This window comes from Notechis scutatus, chromosome 5, assembly GCF_049901735.1.
Source record: "Notechis scutatus isolate UNSWTSFEM ecotype Mainland chromosome 5, rNotScu1.2, whole genome shotgun sequence".
Taxonomy (NCBI): Eukaryota; Metazoa; Chordata; class Lepidosauria; order Squamata; family Elapidae; genus Notechis; species Notechis scutatus.
The window spans coordinates 86,472,971-86,492,260 of NC_142013.1; the positions used below are offsets into that span (position 1 = coordinate 86,472,971).

Below are 19,290 nucleotides of genomic sequence, written 5' to 3' on the forward strand. Positions count from 1 at the left end.
CATATGTTTGGGATGCAAATATGATCAGCTTATGTGAGCTTCCTCTTGAGATTATTTTGTGTTTAACTTGGCTTGGCCCTGTCTCCACTTCCCCTTAACACTACTTAGTTATGCCTTGGCCGCTTTGTTCCCACAATGTCGCCTTCATCTCAATCCCAGCCTATGAGTGAGATAGGCATAAGTCATAATTAATTGTACAATACAAAATAATATTTCCTTTTATTCCAACACCATCCAAGAACAACCTCAAAGGTATATAAAATATCCTCAATTTGCTGGTCACTATGTAAATCCTACACCAACCATTTCTCTCTTTGCTTTTGGTCCTTCCTCTCACCCCTCCTTTTTTTGGTGATTTCCTTTCATACCCATTTACTTTAATTCATTTCCAGCTTATCTGTTTTCAAACGAACTTCTGCCTAGCTTTCAAAGATGGTACAGGAGACCATCACTATTTCATTTCAGAAAAAAACATGGCATGCTTGTGTTTATTTGCCACTTTTCCCATAATGGTTACCTTCTCTTCTGTAAGTACCTACCTGACTCTGTTGTTACATCCTGTAACCCCTACTCCTTTAACCTTAAACTATCCACTATTGACCTCACCCCATTCCTAAGAGGTCTGTAAGGGGCGTGCGTAAGTGCACAATTGTGCCTACCGTCCCTGTCCTATTGTCCCCATTTATTCGTACCTATTTCCTGTATTCTTACTCATGTTTATACTTATACCTGTTATCTTGTAAGCGACTGACAAATCAAATAAATAAATAAATAAATAAAAAAGTACCAGAAGACAGCCAATTGCTTAGGAACAAGGCAGCTTGCATTCTCACTTGAGGAATCTTGCAAGGTATACGTTGACATAGATCATTTTGAGTGTTGCCCGAAAACTATGTGAAAGGAGGATGAGGAAGAAGAGCCAGGAGAAAACTAGGGGACAAAGTCTTTAAGTAATACCCTCTTCATTCTTGCTGCAGTGCCTTTATTGGGGACCCTTTCCCTGGTGAAAGAGAAAGACAGTGAAGCCAGAGGCCAAACCCATCACATATAACAACCCATATAACAACTTTTCATTCATAAACGAAGGCAATACAATTCAGTAGGGACTCAGCATAGGCCGAAGGGATGGAAAAAAGGGTTTGTTCCTTTTTTGCTAATTGTGGCCTCAGACCTTTGTCCCAAAGTCCTTCACTGATGTAACAGTAGTGAACAGCTTGTGTGTTTTTGGATTACTTGGTGACTCTGGGACTTTTGGAACTTATATTTGAATGATTAAAAACACTTGGGTGGTTGTTTAAATTTTTTTTTACAATGGCATCACTTGTGGATGAACTGAAAATGGAATTTAAAAATATAAAGAGGAACAAGAAGGGAAGGGCTCTTTTGGCTCCATTTTTCATTTGTTAGAAATGGCGATCTGTACCTATGAGAAACTACAAGAAACTGCGAAACAAGAAGATTGGGACAAAGAAGAAGCCATCTTTAATGAACAAGTAACTTTATCTGGGGAAGAAAGGGGAAAGGGGGGGAAAGAGAATGGAGAATTTAAGACCTAAAAAAACAACCAAAAAAGGGAAAAATAAGGTGAAAAGTGGATATAATGTCAGAAAGCAACAGAAAAAAGGGAACACAGAAGAGGGAAATAGAGGTGAAGAGACAAGGGGGTAAAAAGGGCCGAGCGAATAAGCAAGGGAGGAAGGAAGGGAAGAGAAGCTACAAAGGTTTGGAACAAGATGTAAAGAAACAGGACTTATTTAGAGATAATGGGTAAAATATAACTGAAAAAGAGATTCTGCAAAGGTACATAAGATTGTATTGTTATACTTGTATTAGAAATAATGTTAGAAAATTGGAACAACATATGACTATAAAATGGGATAAAATACTCAGTGTAATTCAGTGAAACTTTTTTGAATAAAATAAATGAAATGAAATAAATGAGAGAATTGAATTAGGAAGGAATGGGAACATTTTAATTACACAATGTTTTAAAATATAAAGTGAAATGGGGGGAAGTTACTATGCAAAATTTATAAGTGTTCCCATAGAAGCATGATACCTATTTGAAAAGTAATGTGTAAAATGTTTAAGATTTAAATGAATATTAATTTTAACGATAGAGTTTAATTGGTATGGATTGTTGTTTTAATTATATTATATATTTATAATTTTTTCTTTTCTTAAAATATAGTGTGTAGCTTTAGAATGTACCAAGCAGAATCCGAATGAAAGTTATGTATTATATTAAGTGTTATAAATTTAGGGGAAGGATATAAAGGCATCATACTCCAATCAGCGATTACAGGAGAAATTTTGTGTTAATGAGAAAAGATAATAGACAGCTGAAACAGGACAGACAAAGGATATAAGTATAATGATTTAAATTGAAATGAAATAAATAAAATAGAATTAAGAGAGTTAAAAGAGGGGAGAAGCTATATAGAAAATATAGAATGGTAATAAGATATGGAATGGTATATAAAAGTGAGCATGAATTTGACTTTATGTCTATACGAAGAATTGTAACCCGGGATCAAGCTGCTTTCAAAAAAGATGTTTTATGTTTTCATGTTTTGTGTTTTGTTTGTTTATGTTTGTCTTTTAAAAAATCAATAAAATTTTTGGGAAAAAAAAAGAAATCAACATGACATATATTCATGCTAACAAGATGCTTACCTACAAGTTGCAGGTTAGCACACAGAAAAATCAAATGCATTTTTGAGAAATGACTTTAGAATGACATTAAAAGGAAACCAGCTGTTTGCTTACCAGTCCCAATGAGGTTCTGTTACATTCAATGTATTGAATGATCAACCTTTCATTATTGACAAAAATCTTTGGAGAGTGTCTAAAGGTACATTACAAATAGGTCAAATGTTTTCCCCTTCAGTGGTCCTCTGTCTTCCCTAACTTGTGAAATTTAAGGAAATATTTTTCTCTCCACTGCACTTGGGATACTTTTCTTCTTTCATATTTCACAGAGGCCATTCTTGCATTTTCCTCAACTTTTCAAAGGTATCTTCATTTGTCATCGTGCACTTTTTAATTCTTTTTTTTTCCAAAAATTTTATTAATTTTCAATAAACAAACATAGACAAACAAACACAAAACATGAAAACATAAAACTTCTTTTTGGAAAGCGGCTTAGTCCCGGGTTACATCTTTTTGTACAGACATAAATCAAATTCATGCTCACCTTATATACCATTTCATATCTTATTTAGCATTCTATATTTTCTATATGTCTTCTCCCCTCTTTTCACTCTCTTAATTCTATTTTATTTATTTCATCTCAATTTAAATCATTATACTTGTATCTTTTGTCCGTTCTTTTTCAATTATCTATTTATCTTTTCTCTTTAATACAAAATTTCTCCTGTAATCACTGGTTGAAGTGTGACGCCTTTCTATCTTTCCCCTAAATTTAACACTTAAAATAATATATAATTTCCATTCTGATTCTGCTTAGTACATTCTACGTACTACATTTTAAAATAAGAAAATAATAAGTTTATAATATAGTTAAAACAATGTTCCATAGCAAATTAAACTCTATCATTAAATCTTAGACATTTTACACATTCCCTTTAATATTTTATTAACTCATATAATATTCCAATTTTCTAACTCTATTTCAAGTACAAATACTACAATACAGTCTTATGTACTTTTTCAGAATCTCTTTTTTAATTGTATTTTACCCTTTGTCTCTGAAAAAAACCTGTTTTTTAACATCTTGTTTCAAGCCTTTATAACTTCTCTTCCCTTTTTCCCTTCCTTTCTTGTCAAATCTAGCCTTTTTACCCCTCTATCTCTTAATCTCCACCCTCTTAGTCTCCCCTCTCTGTTGTATTCCTCTTTTCTGTTGTTTTCTGACATTGTATCGATTTTTCACCTTATTTTTCCCTTTCTTGGTTGTTTTTTTAAATCTTAAATTCTCCATTCTCTTTCCCCTCTTTCCCTTTTCTTCCTCAACTAAAATTGTTTGTTCATTAAAGATGGCTTCTTCTTCTTCATCCCAGCCTTCTTGTTGTTGTAATTCCTGGTAGGTAGAAATCACCATTTCTAAGAAGTGAAAAACAGATCCAGAAGAGCCCTTCCCTTCTTGTTCCTCTTCTTTTAGCTTTTTGAATTCCATTTTCAATTCTTCAACAGATAATGCCATTGTGAGATTTTTTTTAAACAACCCAAATGTTTTTAGTCTTTCAAAAAATAGTTTCCAAAAGTCCCAAAGTCACCAAGCAATCCAAATCAACACAAACTGTTTCATTTAGCACTTTCTTCTTTTTATACTTTCTCTTCCTGGGGTAGAATTCAATTGCAAAGTTCCAAAATGTATTTTTTAGAAGTCTTATTACAGTTTATCTCTGATCTTATAAGCTCCAAGCAGTCTCCTCCAGCAAAGTCTTAATATAAATTCTTTACCTCTCCCTTCCCACTTATAGCAAAAAGATTTTAATTTTTTAATTCCAATATTCAGAAATCTTTAATGTCCCCTTGGCTTTAATTTTCAGATTTAATTACCTTCTGTTGCCAAAATGGGTTTTTCCGATTTCCACCTGCTATCTCCGTAGGGAAGGAGAGTGAGAAAAAACAAACTTTCCCTTTTCACTTTCATCCGCTGCTTTTTACGATCTTCTTAGGGAATAATGTATCTTTAAGAAAGTTGAATTTCCAGGTTATTTAGATGTTACTTGTTGTCCCAGTTCAGCCAAAATCTTTCACTTTCTCAGCTTCCTCCTGCACATTCTTGTCCGGCTGAAAGTTTCTTTGTGGCGGCCATTGCTGACCGCCGCTCCACTGCCTTTGGAAAAGGGAGTTAAGCCGGCTGAGGTGGGGGGTTGCGATTTCCCCGGACCCCTGCCCGGATCTACCCTGTCTTCAGTTACCTCTACGGGGTAACTATAGCCTCCAAATCCAACTGGATCGGGGGCACTCCAGCAGTGAGCGCAGAAGGAACTGTGCACGATCGCAGATTCCTGCCGCCGCCGAAGCCTTGCAAACCGGAACTCCTTTAATTCTTTTTTTTTTTTTTTTTTTGAAAGTTACCTGAGTTCCCCAAAAATGGTGAGACCTATTTCTGGATGGTGAGAACCCTCATAAACAGTTATTGTGGGTGCATGTGATTTCTTAACCCTTCTGAGTGGACAATATTGCAATATGAAGGCACCTAAGCTCAGCCTTCTCTATTCATCTCCTGCCTCCCCACACCTCAAACCGGAGATATTTCTGCAGTCTCAGAAATAGAATAGATTACAATGTTTTCTGTTTTCATGCTTTAATAGGAAATGAAATTACACAACTTGTGCACATAAGACAGCAAATATATGAGCATTTCAGCACAAAGACTTTCTCTAACCTGATTCTTATTTGTGGCTGCACAAAAAATGATTAGTACTTCTTCAAAAGAAAATAAATCAATTACAGAAAGAGAAAAGTTGCAGGGAGAGAGCCGTATGTATGACTGCAAAAACTCAAAAAGTCTGGTAGTACCTTTTCAGACTAACACATTATATTAAAAGGCATAAGCTTTCAAGAGGCTCATCAGAGATGGAGGGAGAGACTGGGAGATCATGCAAATGCTGTTCACAGTTGAAAAAAAGAAATCAACATGACATACATTCATGCTAACAAGATGCTTACGTACAAGTTGCAGGTTAGCACACAGAAAAATCAAATGCATTTTTGAGAAATGACTTTAGAATGACATTAAAAGGAAACCAGCTGTTTGCTTACCAGTCCCAATGAGGTTCTGTTTCAATGTATTGAATGATCAACCTTTCATTATTGACAAAAATCTTTGGAGAGTGTCTAAACGTGAGGCAAATAATAATAATAATGACAGAAAGAAAGACAATGAAGAGCTTCTTACCATTACTTTCAGCCTCTGGGAGACTCCACAGAAAAGTGAGGATCAGACAGAGGAGTAGCTGAGGAGCCATGGTGCCTATCGATGGAAGAGAACAGTTTGTTCTTGTTCTGTCGCCAGAACAAAAGCAGACTCGAGACCGGAGTTGAATTCAGCTCTTTATTAACTGTCAGTAACTTCAACTAAAGTCGAGCCGCGGCAGCCCCTTTTATAGCGGCTGCTCGCGGCTCGCAACCAATGGCATTTATTTAAAACTCCCATCGCTTAGGCGGCCAATTAGAACTGTTGTTATCTACCAATCGTTAAGCGATGGTATCTGTCCAATAGGAATGCAGTATTACGAGTATGCAAACAAGTACACTACAGTTCTCTTTCAGGGCTGGCTATGAACAAGGTTCAAGCAATCAAGCTTCCTGTTGTTCTGCTCCAGCCCTTATCATGTCCTCCAAAGCCTGTTTGTGTTTGGATATGGATGCTTCAGATCATTGTGCTGACTAATTCAAAATGCGGGTCTTTACCAAGTAAGGTCATTTGAGTCAGTACAAGATTAATAGTATGGAGTGAGGGATGGATACCTCAAAGGAGAGCTGCCCCTCACTGCTAAGCACAGATAGTGACATTGAAAGGAAGCTCACCCAGAAGTTGAAAACAGATTGTACTTAGGGGAAGAGCTTCACTGCCTCCTCTCTGAGTTCTTCATAAAGAAACCTTAACACACCCTACATCCAGAGCAACTTGTTCCTAAGGAAGTCCTAGCAAATGCTAATGCTACTACCTATCGTAAGTATATTTCTGCAATATTTGAACATGAGAGAGAATTGCATTTTGCATCTCTCTCTCACACATCTCAAAAAGCAGCAGAAAGTAGAGCACAGTAAAGCATATTTTTTTCAACTAAAATATCTTTATTACAATCTTTGATCAGCCTTCACAATAAAAGTATAGTACAGTACTTTTACAGTACAGTAAAGAGAGAAATAGTTTAACACAACATTTGTTATTGAGAATAGGAAAGAACAGGGCAATAAAACAACATATTTAATTAAAAGTTTTGGGTAGTTGTAGAACTCGAAGATATTTGGCCATCTGATATGTGAGTGTGAGGTTACCCTTGAAATATAATAAACATAACATTTATCTCTGCAGCCTTATTTGGAAATGATTGATGTGATTAAAACACATCTTGGGGCATCATAGAAAGGACACCCTATGAGGAGATGAGTGAGAGTTTCTACTCTCTGGATCCACAGGGGCAAAGTCTCTGCAAATAAGGAGTCCCGTGAAATCTTCCTGGCAGCTGAGCTAAGAGAAGGACATCAAAGCAGGTTGTGGAAAAGGCCCATCTATGTTTGCTTAGGATTAGATCCAGACCTGGGCATTTTACGGCTCCGAACCACATCTGGCCCTTTGTCTGTCCCTGTCCGGACTGTATAAGGTCAACTGAAAATTAAAAATCAAGTGTAAATAAGACCACCACAGGGGGAAGGAGAGGAAGCCAAGTCGGCTCCTTCAGTCGGTTGGTGGCTGCAGGAAGGCAAGGAGAGAAAGCGCTTTTCTGAGCCTGTGCAGTGCTCTGCCTTGCTTGGAACATTCATTTTCCCAAGGGGGCTACCTGAGAAACTGGAACTGTTGTGGCAGGAATTGAGGTGATGGAGTTTGAGGACATCAAATCAGATTACATTGGTTCGGCCTGCCACAACAGTTCCAGTTTCTCAGGTAGCCCCCTTGGGAAAATGAATTGCCCACCCCGGGATAGATACTCTGCAGTAAAGGACTGTTTAACATTTGGCAATGTCACCAGAGGCACACGGTGATAACATTTTGCTGATCAATGTCCCTGGTTCTCTCTAATTATTGATTTGACCTTCTCCAGGGTTAATTGGCCTAAGTATTCAGAAGAGAGGGCAAGACAATCCGTTGAATGGCTTGCCTCCAGAAGTGTCGGCCCTCCATTACTGAAGGTTTTTAAAAAGAGACTGGGCAGCCATTTGTCTGGGGTAGTATAGGGTTTCCTACTTGAGCTGGGGTTGAACTAGAAGACCTCCAAAGTCCCTTCCAACTCTGTTATACGGTTACTACAAAATTCTGCTGTATAGATATGGTGCTGAGATTGGTAATTATAGTAGCAGAAGCATCAGATCTGTAGAATCAAACATGATTCTAAGTTTTATAAACTCCTAATATTTCAAATAACGTTCTAATTCAATCAGAACATTTAGCTTATGTGGTAGATTAGAAGCTCTCCCTTTATCCAGTTTTGCAGTCTTGAGAAGCTTTTCAAAATCTAGTGTGTGTTTCATTTATTAAACTACGAATCTCCAAACAGTCAGACATCCAAGGGGGCTATATTTGACTGACAGCTGTTGTATTTTTTGTGGGCAAAATTGTGACACTTGATACAAAATGGGCCAAGCCAGTAGAAACACAGATGACTTCTCCCCCGAAAAACCTCCACATATGAAAATATCCAGAGCAATCAGAAACACAATGAACCAAATGTTTAATTATGCTTTCCAGCTCTTAAACAAAATATTTTCCATGATATTTTATGAAATTACACACAAGAGTCCCTATCACGCCAGAAGTTAATTTATTTTAAATGTTTTTATTAGCTAATTTAAGAAATCAATAAAGTATAAACTCAATTTAATCAGCGATATAGCAATAAAATATCCATTATTTCAGAACATCTCTAATGGATATAATTTGTGTATTGACAGCATTATGCAAATGGCATGATCAGGTTATTTGGGTAGCTACATCATGTTCAAATAATGTGAATAAAGAAATATTTCAAATAAATTCAAATGCCTTGTCTAAATCCAAGGGATTGGTCCATTACAGTGGTGCCTCATTACTTGTCATTAATTGGTTCTTGGAGCTACAACGAGTAGTAAAAATGATGAGAACCAAATAAACCATGTGATTTATCAAGTGACCCTAGTTTGGCCAGGAAGGACTTCCTGTCTGTCCCTTTTCTTATGTCAGTGTCCTTCCCAGAATGACCAACTTTCTGTCCACCTTCTGCAACCGTCCCCTGTTTCTTTTGAAGCAACCTTCCCAGTATGGCTGACTTCCTATCTGTTCTCCGTATCCTTCCCCCTTTTCTTATCATAGCACATAGCACAAACAAACCACAAGTACTGGGACATTTTTGTGACAAAATGTGTCGAGTACTAAATTTAACAAGTTTTGAAATAATTGAGTAGGGAGTACAGTACCACTGTATTGTGAATGGATGAAAGTGCTTAGCATTCAAATTATTTAATGGCAGTTAATTAAATTGAAGTTTTACTACAGATTTAAAATGTAGAATCTAATTTAAAATATATAAGCCAGTTATAAGCTAAATTCAAACATTAAATATTATGGATTTGGGCAAAGAAAGGGAAATTTGGAAGCAATATGTATTAGGAATCCATATGGTTATTTAGCCACTGATGATATTTTATAACTTTTGTATAAACTCCATATGTTCCTATTGCAGCACACCCTTTACCCCAGCTCACAAGTCCCGTTAGATACCAAGTATTTTTGTATTCAGTTACATGAGGTCCACCACTGTCACCTTCACAAGAATCTTTACTCCCATCGAGATAACCTGCACAGAACATGTTGTCTGTAATATTGAATTTAGTGTGCCAAACACATTCCTTTTTGTGTATTTTGGGGACTTCCACTCGCATAAGAAGTGCTGAAGTAGATCCGCCTTCCAAGAGACGCCCCCACCCACTCACTGTGGAGAATTCAACATAGTTTAATATGTCTGCTGTAAATCGAGGAGGTGGCAAGCAGATGGGTACCACATACTCAGAGAAATTGACTGGGGCTGATAATCGTAGCAAGGCGATGTCATTGTCAACGGTTTTGAAAGAATACTTTTCATGGATTATTAATTCATCAACTCGTCTTTCTTGTTCACCTTCATCTCTATGGTTAATTTGGTATTCACCTGAAAAAAGCAATAATTGATTTATTTAGAAGATAACAACCTTTTCACGAGGCACAAGGCCTAATTAATCTCTTCATCTTCTGGAAGTTAATGAATACAAAAAGTTTTATTTATTTTTTTGCTCTTTTACAATAGAAATATTTTTATTTCTTTATTTCTCTCTTTCCATGGAAAGTTTTTTAAATCATCCTTTTATCGTACTGGATTACTGTTGCTGATAGTATTTACTGAATCAGGATATTCTTTCTGGAATATAAAATCTGATTTTGAGGACTCATTTTTTGAGAACTGTGCAGAACATTTCAAACACAAAACTTTGCTTAGCTCAAAATGGCTGTTTCAAGTGTGCCAAGTTTGAGACATACCCATGTTCCAAAGTTTTGCCTTGACCTTGAAACAAATTGGTACTTTAGTTACTGTTTGCAGTGTGTGCTCAAATGAATCCATTGCTGCTTTGCTATGCTTACACTACATCTGTCTGACTTTGGCTGGAAAATATATACTTACAGTAGCTGCTGCTCTCATATCATGGGACTTAAGGTTTTTATCATTATTGTTATAAGGCACCTTGAATGCAATCCCAAAACATCGGGAGCATCACTTGAACACCATCAGCACTGAAAAGTCACCACCAGTCAATTGCAAAAGGCAGCTTTACTCAGAATAACTTACATTCTGCGATGATACCTTTAGCACAATCAAACATTCACATCCTGCCTATCCCAGGTTCTTGGGAAGGACTTGGTAGGTGGACAAAAATGCTAAATCTAATCTAAATATCTGGCTAACTATGCAATGAATCGTAATCATAATATTTAATATTTATTTTAAAAACTTCCTCGCCAGTTTTCCAGAGATTGCATTGTAGGTCGTGCTTTGAAAGGGGTACCATCCTACTTATGTTTGTAACCCCAGGATGAAGAACAAGGGAGAAAAGGAGCATTGTTTCAGGTTCCCATTGTTCCTTATTTTGGAATGCTTTTTTATTTCAGAATAGAAACGGTTCAAATAAGTCATATAGTGCTAAATAGTTCATGTTGATGGCCACTTGTGCAGGAGCAATTGATGTGAAAATAGATATTTAAAGATATAGGTGACATTAATGGGATAGATCTTCCTGTGTGCTGCAGTGATTTTTCCCTCCTCAATTTCACAGAGTTTTAGAAAGTTAACAAAAACCATCTTACCAAGCCTTATCCTGAGATTTTCTTTGCGGACACGAGAAAAGCAGTGAGCTGCTGAAATGATCCAGGATGGAGCAACCAGAACACCTCCACATTTTTCATTTCCATTTTCTGTTATGAGCGCCTAAATATTTGATAATCAAATTGCATGATTTGCTTGCATGTTATGAAGCAGTAATCCAGACCAGAGCACAGATGGACAAGCATTTTTGGGTTAAGGGCTGCATTTAATTTTGTTTGACCCAGGACTACACTCAAAAAGGGGGTAATGGGAGAAAAGGCAGGAGAAGCAAAGGCCTCTTATCTATCACAACGTTCTGCATCGCTTCAGTAATTTGTAAATCTGTTTTTGTGCACTATAGACAATAGCGATTTGATGTACATTCTCTTAATGTACCTTGCAAAATACAAAGAAACGGGGTGGATGCCTATACAAATGTGAGTGATTCAACTAATTTGAATTTAAAGTGTGCATTAAATTCTGACAAATACTTACTTGCCACGGACATTCGCCTGGAGGACAGTCATAACCACCTATGATTCTTCCTTGCTGATTTGGCCTTTTTGCCAGAACAGGTATTTTCCCACAGGGATAATCAACTGTAATATTATAGTCAGAACAGTATTTCAAAACCATATTAAATATTTTCAAGCTAATCAGTAAGATTTTGAACTATAGTACTGTGAATGCTTTTTAAAGTCAAAACGTGCAGACTTATTCACACAGGCATTTACCCATATACATTCATACACACACAAATAGGCATATACACATAGGCACCCACACAAACACATAGCGAAAGTTCTAATTTTGAAGCCCCACTTGACATAAATACTGCAGTATTTCACTTATAATAATAACATCTATTTGCTGTTCATCTTCTATAGTTTCATGTTCTTAAAGAGTGTCCAACTATGTTCACGTGTGAATTGCTATCTTTTCTTTTCTGTCAAATGAAAAATCAACGTGAAATATACTTCGGTAATTATAAAAATTAACGGTAGGCCAATAGTAAATTTCTCCTTTTCCTACTTCTGAAACAGTTTTGAGATTTCCAGGTTAGATGACAATGTCTGAAAGTGAAACAACCCCCTGAGATATGAACTTCCCCAAACAAGGCTCTTTCTTGTAGAGGGGGAATTGAATTGCAATTCCCAGCAATGCTACTGGCTCCTACAATTGAGGACAAGGTCAAATTGTTTCCAATAAAGCAATGCCTGTCTCATAGGGATTCAACTATTTATGGCCCTTTAGGATTGGACACCAAGAAGGCATCATGCTTTTGTTTAAAAGACAGCTGTTTTCATTGTAGAAAGATCTTATTCTTACCCACCACCACCCTTTCCACCTGATTTTGCCTCATGCATGCAGAAGCACAACTTAATCCCTGGCATCTCCTGGTTGGTGAAAGATGCCCACCTGAAGCCATGAAGAATGCCAGCATGACATGGCATGAGGCATTTCCCTCCCAGTGCAAGTAGATGTCCTAACTGTGAGCACTGGCCAAGGGTTTGAATGTCAGCTCAACAGGCTGTCCCTGCTTTCCACCTTGACATCAGTATTTCAATACAGAGACTGATAAAATTAGAACAGGCTGGAAGGCTGACTACTTTTATAATTCATTCTAGCATTTGGACCAGTTCATTGTATGTCAATTAATAGTAAAAAGGCATCCAGCTATGCCAGTGTTTCTCCACCTTAGTAAATTTAAGGTGTATGGAGTTCAACTCCCAATGTTGCCAAGGTTCAGAAACACTGGTCTATACTCTGGCATCTATCTGGAAAGGAATATCATGACCACACATTGGTGTGATGGCTCATTCTTACCTTCTGCAATGCAGGATACTTGGTCACTTGCTAGCCTGTATCCCTCTGCACAAGAGCACTGTCTTAATGTGGTTGGGGAATCTACACAAAACTGCTCACAATTGCCATTTTTAAAAAAGCATTTCAGCTTGGTTTCTGGTCCTAAATATAGAGAAGAAGACATGAATTAACATTTTCCCAGTTTGGATAGGAAAGTGTTGTGCGGTGGCATTGCCACTGGCAAAGAAGGCTAAGAAGGCTTCAGATTCTGGAAGAGGAGCTTCCATGTTCTAGATTCTCAGGAAGAATGGAGGACAGAATTAATTGGGATTGGTATTCATATAGCTCCCTTAGAAGGAAGGATACTGCTTGCTAATGAGTTTGCATCACCTTTGGTTTGGAGTGCACAGGTCCAAAACTGCATAAGCACAGGTCTCCAATAGGACTCAAAAGTATATTGATCTGAAGATCGTGGTGATATGAAAAAAGACACTTCAAGTCTCAAAACCTGGATATTACCCACTGCAGTTTTAAAATAGTCTGATATCTGGATTTTTTAATGAATGGCTGAGAGAATATGGAATGATGGCCAATTTTTAGGGGCAGAACACTTATGTTATTTTTTATCTAGTTAATAAAGATTTACCTATTTCACAATTTCTGCCTTCATGTTCTGGAGGACAAATGCAAAAGTAGTCTTGAGGCCTATCAATACAGGTCCCACCATTCTGGCAAGGGTTGGAGTCACACTGATCAGGATCTGTGAAAATTTTTATTTATTTATTTATTTTATTTTGTCAAGTGGTTATAAGATAACAGGTATAAGTATAAACATAGTTATGAATTCATGAAATGGATACATATAAGAAAAACAAAAAGAAACAATAGGACAGGGACGGTAGGCATGTTGGTGCGCTTATGCATGCCCCCTACAGACCTCTTAGGAAAGGGGTGAGGTCAATAGTAGAAAGTCTAAGATTAAAGTTTTTGGGGTTTGGGGAAGAAACCACAGAGTCAGGTAGAGTATTCCAGACATTGACCACTCTGTTGCTGAAGTCGTATTTCCTGCAATCAAGTTTGGTGCGGTTTACCTTGAGTTTGTATCTATTGTGTGCTCTTGTGTTGTTATGGTTGAAACTGAAGTATTCATTGACAGGTAGGACATTGCAATGTATGATTTTATATACTATACTTAGATCGGACCAAAGGCGGCGTAGTTCTAGATTTCTAGGTCTAGAATTTCAATTCTGGTGGCATAAGATATTCTACAATGAGTAGAGGAGTGGAGAACTCTTCTTGTGAAATATTTCTGGACTTTCTCAACTGTATTAATATCAGATATGTAATGTGGATTCCACATTAGCACACATTTCAGGAAGGCATTCATGGCAGAATTGGCTAATTGGTGTTCAAATGAATAACCCTTACCTATATAGATTGCCCAGAATTCTTTCTAGGAAGAAGGAAAAATATAAAGCAAATTATTCAACATTGTTATTTTTTTTCACAGTAATACCTAGATCGATCCTCACCAAACTAGTATTCCCTAAGTGTTCTGCACTACAATTCCTATGAAGCTTAGTTTTAGCTATGCTATCTGTGATGTGTAGAGTAATCCAAAATAACTGGGAGTGATCAATCCGGAGAAAATTTGCCAACACAGAAACAAGGAGATTTCTAAGCTATCAGCTTCAGCTTCTAACGTACGGAGACAGGAATTCTTTCATCACTAATTCTCATAATAAAGTTTAGCTCTTAAAACATTTCTAGGTTTATTATTAGTTAGAAATGTTTTGGGGATCCTTGACATGTATTCAACAAATTAGCCACAAGTAAATTAAAAGCAAAGGCATTGTATTGTTTTGCTTAAGTTGGCTTTAGCTCCCATGATCTGTATTCTATATGGTCAATACCTGTAAAGAGAAAGCTGGGAGTTGTAGCTTAACAGCATCTAGGAAGAGAGATTTTTCTCTAAAGCTAGTCTAGTAAAAGGGCCTCAAAATATCCTAACAGTTCAATATGATGTTGCACCAGATACGGCACATGAAAATAAATTGATATGTGTTTGCTTCATACCCATACATGTATACTTATGTAGCATATACATAGCTGATGGAATTACAACTACCTATAACACAGATTGTGCCATTACTGTACACATGAATTAACAAAATATCATTTTGTGTTTCCTTTCACAACAACCCAGAATTAAAAACAATCAAGTTGGCAATTCTAAATTTGTCATTTTGGTTTGAGTGCAAGTGCAGATAATATATTTTCTCGGTTAGATGAATGCAAGCTATGGTTTAAATTTTAAGGTTTGAAAAACAATAACTTGTGTGTAAATGAGTGTTTAATTTTAAGATTTGAAATGAAAAGTTTTGAAATGAAAGTAGTGGTGGTGTTGAGGGAGAATAAGCATAAATCAGGGTGGGGAAGGAATGCTATCTAGTTCTTGTTCAAGTATAATTTATTTCATTAAAATTCTTTAAACCTGCTTTACCTCCATGGTACTATAGATTACTTTAGGTGACTTGGACCTTTCTCTTAACATAATCTAAACAACTGTTTTTTTCCCCTTCTGAAGAAGGTAACTAGGAGATCCTAGGCTCCTCTGGACTCAAACAGCACTGGCTTCAACAACACTGGGCCTCTGCCCAAGTGTTATTTGCTTGTTTGAACCAGTCAGTGCTCTATTCAGCCAATTTTCAGCCAAATCCACGACACAGTTGGTAGCCCACGCCTTCATCAAAACAAAGTGTCAGAATTTGACAAACAGGGAAGCTTTGGTTCAGGAAGAAAATAAGAAAAGCAGGAAGAAGGGTGAGATGGAACAATTGTAGCTCCCAATCTGCAGCTTCTTGGAGAATTATCATTGCTTCTGGACTGAAAACATAGCCAGAATGAATCATTCTAATTTTCAGTGAATGTTTGAAGTCCGACTTTGTTGTGATATCATACAGGGGTTATTACTTGGCATCATTGAGACCCTTTCTGAGTGGGATGGGTGGTTAAGAAATACGAAATATAAACAAACAAACAACTTTGAACATGGAACGGCCTTTAGTCTGTCTTATTAAAATTTGCTTTGAGAGCAAATTTCAATAAGCTGTATGCAGATACTGGTTCAGGCTTTGGATTCTCCTGATACTTTCGATTTTTTTTTTAATGGTTCTTCCCTGAGCCTACCCTAAAAGTATGTATTTAAAAATAATCTGCCTGTATAATATTCAGAAGTACTTTGCCAATAGAAGTTCTACCTTCTTCCTTTTCTGCATATTTCCTTTTCTGGGCATGAATTAAGATATGACCCAGAAGAAGGGCAAGTTTGGTGGGATAAGGAGGTTATAGACCAAAGATTTGTTGCCTGTTGGCCAACATGACAAAGAAGGTGAGAACTTCATTAGGGATATACATAAGGAACCAAAAAAACATATTTGGAAGAAAGAAGCATGTAATTTAAGAGATCACAATTTAGGGTGATCCAGCTTTTCCCACCCTTTGATGCCATCACGAATGAATTATTGCAAAGTGTGATAGGATAGCCCAGTTTAGATTTCATATAGCTGCTGTTTGGCTATGTGAGATATGACGACTGGTTTAGGACTTCTTTGTGAGAACTTTTATAATAATATGCCATGGTTTGTAGTGCTCATTTAGTATTCTGAATGGAATGTTTTTAACAGTATTCCTAGTATGTTCTATTTTTTGGCTCATTTACTCTTTATAACAATAACAGGCTTATTATCAAGTTATCAACTGCTAACACTTCAGATAGGTAAGTATCACTGAAACTGAAAGTTCATTGGAAACAATAATAGGTCAGCAGAAGTCTATTTATCCATAATAGTTTGTTACTTACAGTCCTCAAATCATCTTGGAAGATTTCTCTTGCTTCCTCCCATGAACATTTCTCTTCTAGGCATTCCCGCTCAATTGATCCTGCTTTAAGCTCCTCTAAGAAAGAATTGGCTCGCCTAGCTCTTTGTAAGATGTTGCTGGCTTCCTTGTTCCTTAAAAAAACTTAAGAACAGAAACAATGAGCCAGCTATAATCATCCGACTGAAGTGAAACACCATCCTGCCAGAAATCACATACCCTATCTTAAGTTTCAGTGGGCACTGAAAAATGGTTCCCATCTGAAAAAAAATTCAACATTTAGCGTGAGATATTCACATCCTTTTAATGCTAGCTCAACTCAGGGTCCCCTAATGCTGCCTGTCTGCATCATTTTCCCTTGTTAATCTCCATTTCACCTGAAGGCAGTAGCAATCTCCATGACCCCTGTCTTCTGTCTACTTTTTAATAGTAAAATTATACTGTACAACACATAGCTACCATCACAAATCAGATTAAATGACGGTGAGGATGGTAGTCGTTGTGATTAGCTCTAGACCAGGGGTGTCAAACTCACATCTTCCTGGCAGCGTCGTGTGACGTATCAGGACTTTCCCCCCTTCATTAAACTGGGCGTGACTAGTGCGTGATGCATCCGGCCCTGGAATTTGACAGCCCTGGTCTAGCAGTAATTCTCATCTAAAAAGAACCTTTCTTGTTGGGATGGTCAGCTTTTCCTTGATCTTATGAAGTGGACTGAAGAGCATAGAGTTAGATCAGCTTTTAGGCAATCTCAGTGTAGGCAATCTCTTTTAAAACAGGAAGCTTCTCTCTCTTTTCATACGACTGAGCCAATTATCTTGCATCATATTTCAAAACAATTTGCTTCAGAAGTGTCCAAGAAATACAAATTGAAATTCCTCTTGGATTTAGTGAAGCTATTATTTATTCTGTAGAAACATTAGATATTAAAAGGAATGCATGTATCCTCTGTACAGCCATTTCAAAAGTCTTTTCAATATTTCTCCCACAATTTTATGATTTAAATTTTCTACTTCAAGGACTGAAGAATCAAGGAACCACCTCTCTGGACTAGGCCAAAGCTCATCATAGATCAGCATTTTGTTTCTCATTGTGCCCAATCAGAAGCCTCTTGGGTGTTCATAAATAGGAGACAGTGACATAGCCTTTCCCCATTGAGGTTGCTCTGTAACTGATATATCAAGACATTTCAAATCTAGTAGCCCTTGATAATCCTCCATTATGTCCTCCATTATTTCCTTGATTCAAAGACCATTAGGCTTCATTGGAATATGGCTGTATTTTTAAAATCTCTCAAGGAAAGCATACAGCAGTTTAAAAAAGAATTCGTTATTAGTATTTTATTGTATTCACATTTACTAACTGGGAACTAAGTTGTATTTTAGATGAAATGAAAACTGTACCAAACACTTGTTTCATTTTTGCTTATATTATTCTTTAAATTTTTGGGATAACTTTGAATATATTGTACACAGTTTAAATGATCAAGAATGGGACATGGTCTTAATTTGTGATTTTAAAATGAAACAATGAATTCACAGCTAGGCATGCGTGATTTTTTTGATGCAAAGAATAAAAGCACAGCATGTATACTATAAATTCCCTTCTTGCAAAGGGATACTGAAAATAGATTTTTGTTCACGCTTATAAGTTGTTCACTCTATTACTCTGTAATCATAAATTGGTTACAGAAAAACTAAACTACAAAATACTAAATTTTTAAATACGTATAACATTTCTGTTCAGATGCCTTTCCTCATACTAATACCTCCAATATACAACAATCAAAAACATTATTTCAAGAATGGTTCAACTTGCTACTTTTTAAAAAACTTATTATTGGATTGTGATTGCTGACTTTTGATGCATTAAAATCTGGTTTACTAAAATCTTAGCTATAGATTTTCTAAGACATTAACCACTATTGCATAAAAGTTGAATCATAGAAAACAAGGAAAGCATTTAATACTTCATTCATGATCGCAACAAACATTTTCAGATATGTCATACCTGAAGTCCTTGCAAGGGGAGATGCAAGCATAAGAAGGCAAAGGAAAACACCGAAGTGGCAGGAAATCATGATGAAACCAAAATGTTGTGTCCAAATAGTGTACTGATATTTCAGCAAGGACTCTGAGAGCAAAGTTCTGTTTCAACGCTTCAGTTGGAGGAGGGGTGAAGAAGAGAAAGCTCCAAAACCCTAACACTGGCTCTGGCACACCAGATAGGCCAAAAGAAGGGGATGGAAAAATCAGGTTTTAAATTCCAGTATATTCAAAACAGGCAGGATTTATTTTAAATAAACCAGCAGATAAAATCAAATGTAAGATATCTTGTAACCACCAAAATAGACAGGTGAAATATTTCAAATAGAAACAATGGAATATTAGATGATTTCATACTTAATGATAAAAGGGCAAAACCTGGAGGGCTTATAGGGGAGGGTGATCAAAAGGAGGTGGATTAAAGTTACAAGGGATTTTAAAAAGCAATGTTTTGATTACACCTCGGGGGCTGCCATTTTGACTTTTTTGGCCATTTTATTTTATTTTTACTTTTACGACTTGCAGATATCCCCAAAGAGGGAATTCTGAACCAC

At 36.7% G+C, this 19,290-nt stretch overlaps 2 protein-coding genes across 12 annotated transcripts in view; both read right to left on the reverse strand.

The window, feature by feature from the left end:
- MCF2L (MCF.2 cell line derived transforming sequence like) overlaps nucleotides 1-19,290 on the reverse strand; it is a 232,368-nt gene that overhangs the window by 25,160 nt on the left and 187,918 nt on the right. The gene's annotated exons all lie outside the window — the stretch shown is intronic.
- Nucleotides 8,353-18,880, reverse strand: LOC113429813 (coagulation factor VII). Its single transcript, XM_087967266.1, has 8 exons — nucleotides 18,702-18,880; nucleotides 16,675-16,835; nucleotides 14,241-14,265; nucleotides 13,459-13,572; nucleotides 12,834-12,974; nucleotides 11,502-11,605; nucleotides 11,009-11,129; nucleotides 8,353-9,821 (listed from the first exon to the last, which is right to left on the reverse strand). The coding sequence occupies exons 1-8, from the start codon at nucleotides 18,769-18,771 to the stop codon at nucleotides 9,280-9,282; spliced, it is 1,278 nt and encodes a 425-aa protein (XP_087823392.1). The 5' UTR covers nucleotides 18,772-18,880; the 3' UTR covers nucleotides 8,353-9,279.

What these genes read in the sequence shown, in the direction of transcription:
- LOC113429813 (XM_087967266.1), bottom strand. Translation starts at nt 18,771, where the DNA reads ATGATTTCCTGCCACTTCGGTGTTTTCCTTTGCCTTCTTATGCTTGCA. An exon ending in TCCCCTTGCAAGGACTTCAG is followed by an intron (nt 16,836 to 18,701) that starts GTATGACATATC and finishes TCTGTTCTTAAG; the next exon opens with TTTTTTTAAGGAACAAGGAA. An exon ending in AGTATCCTGCATTGCAGAAG is followed by an intron (nt 11,606 to 12,833) that starts GTAAGAATGAGC and finishes ATAATATTACAG; the next exon opens with TTGATTATCCCTGTGGGAAA.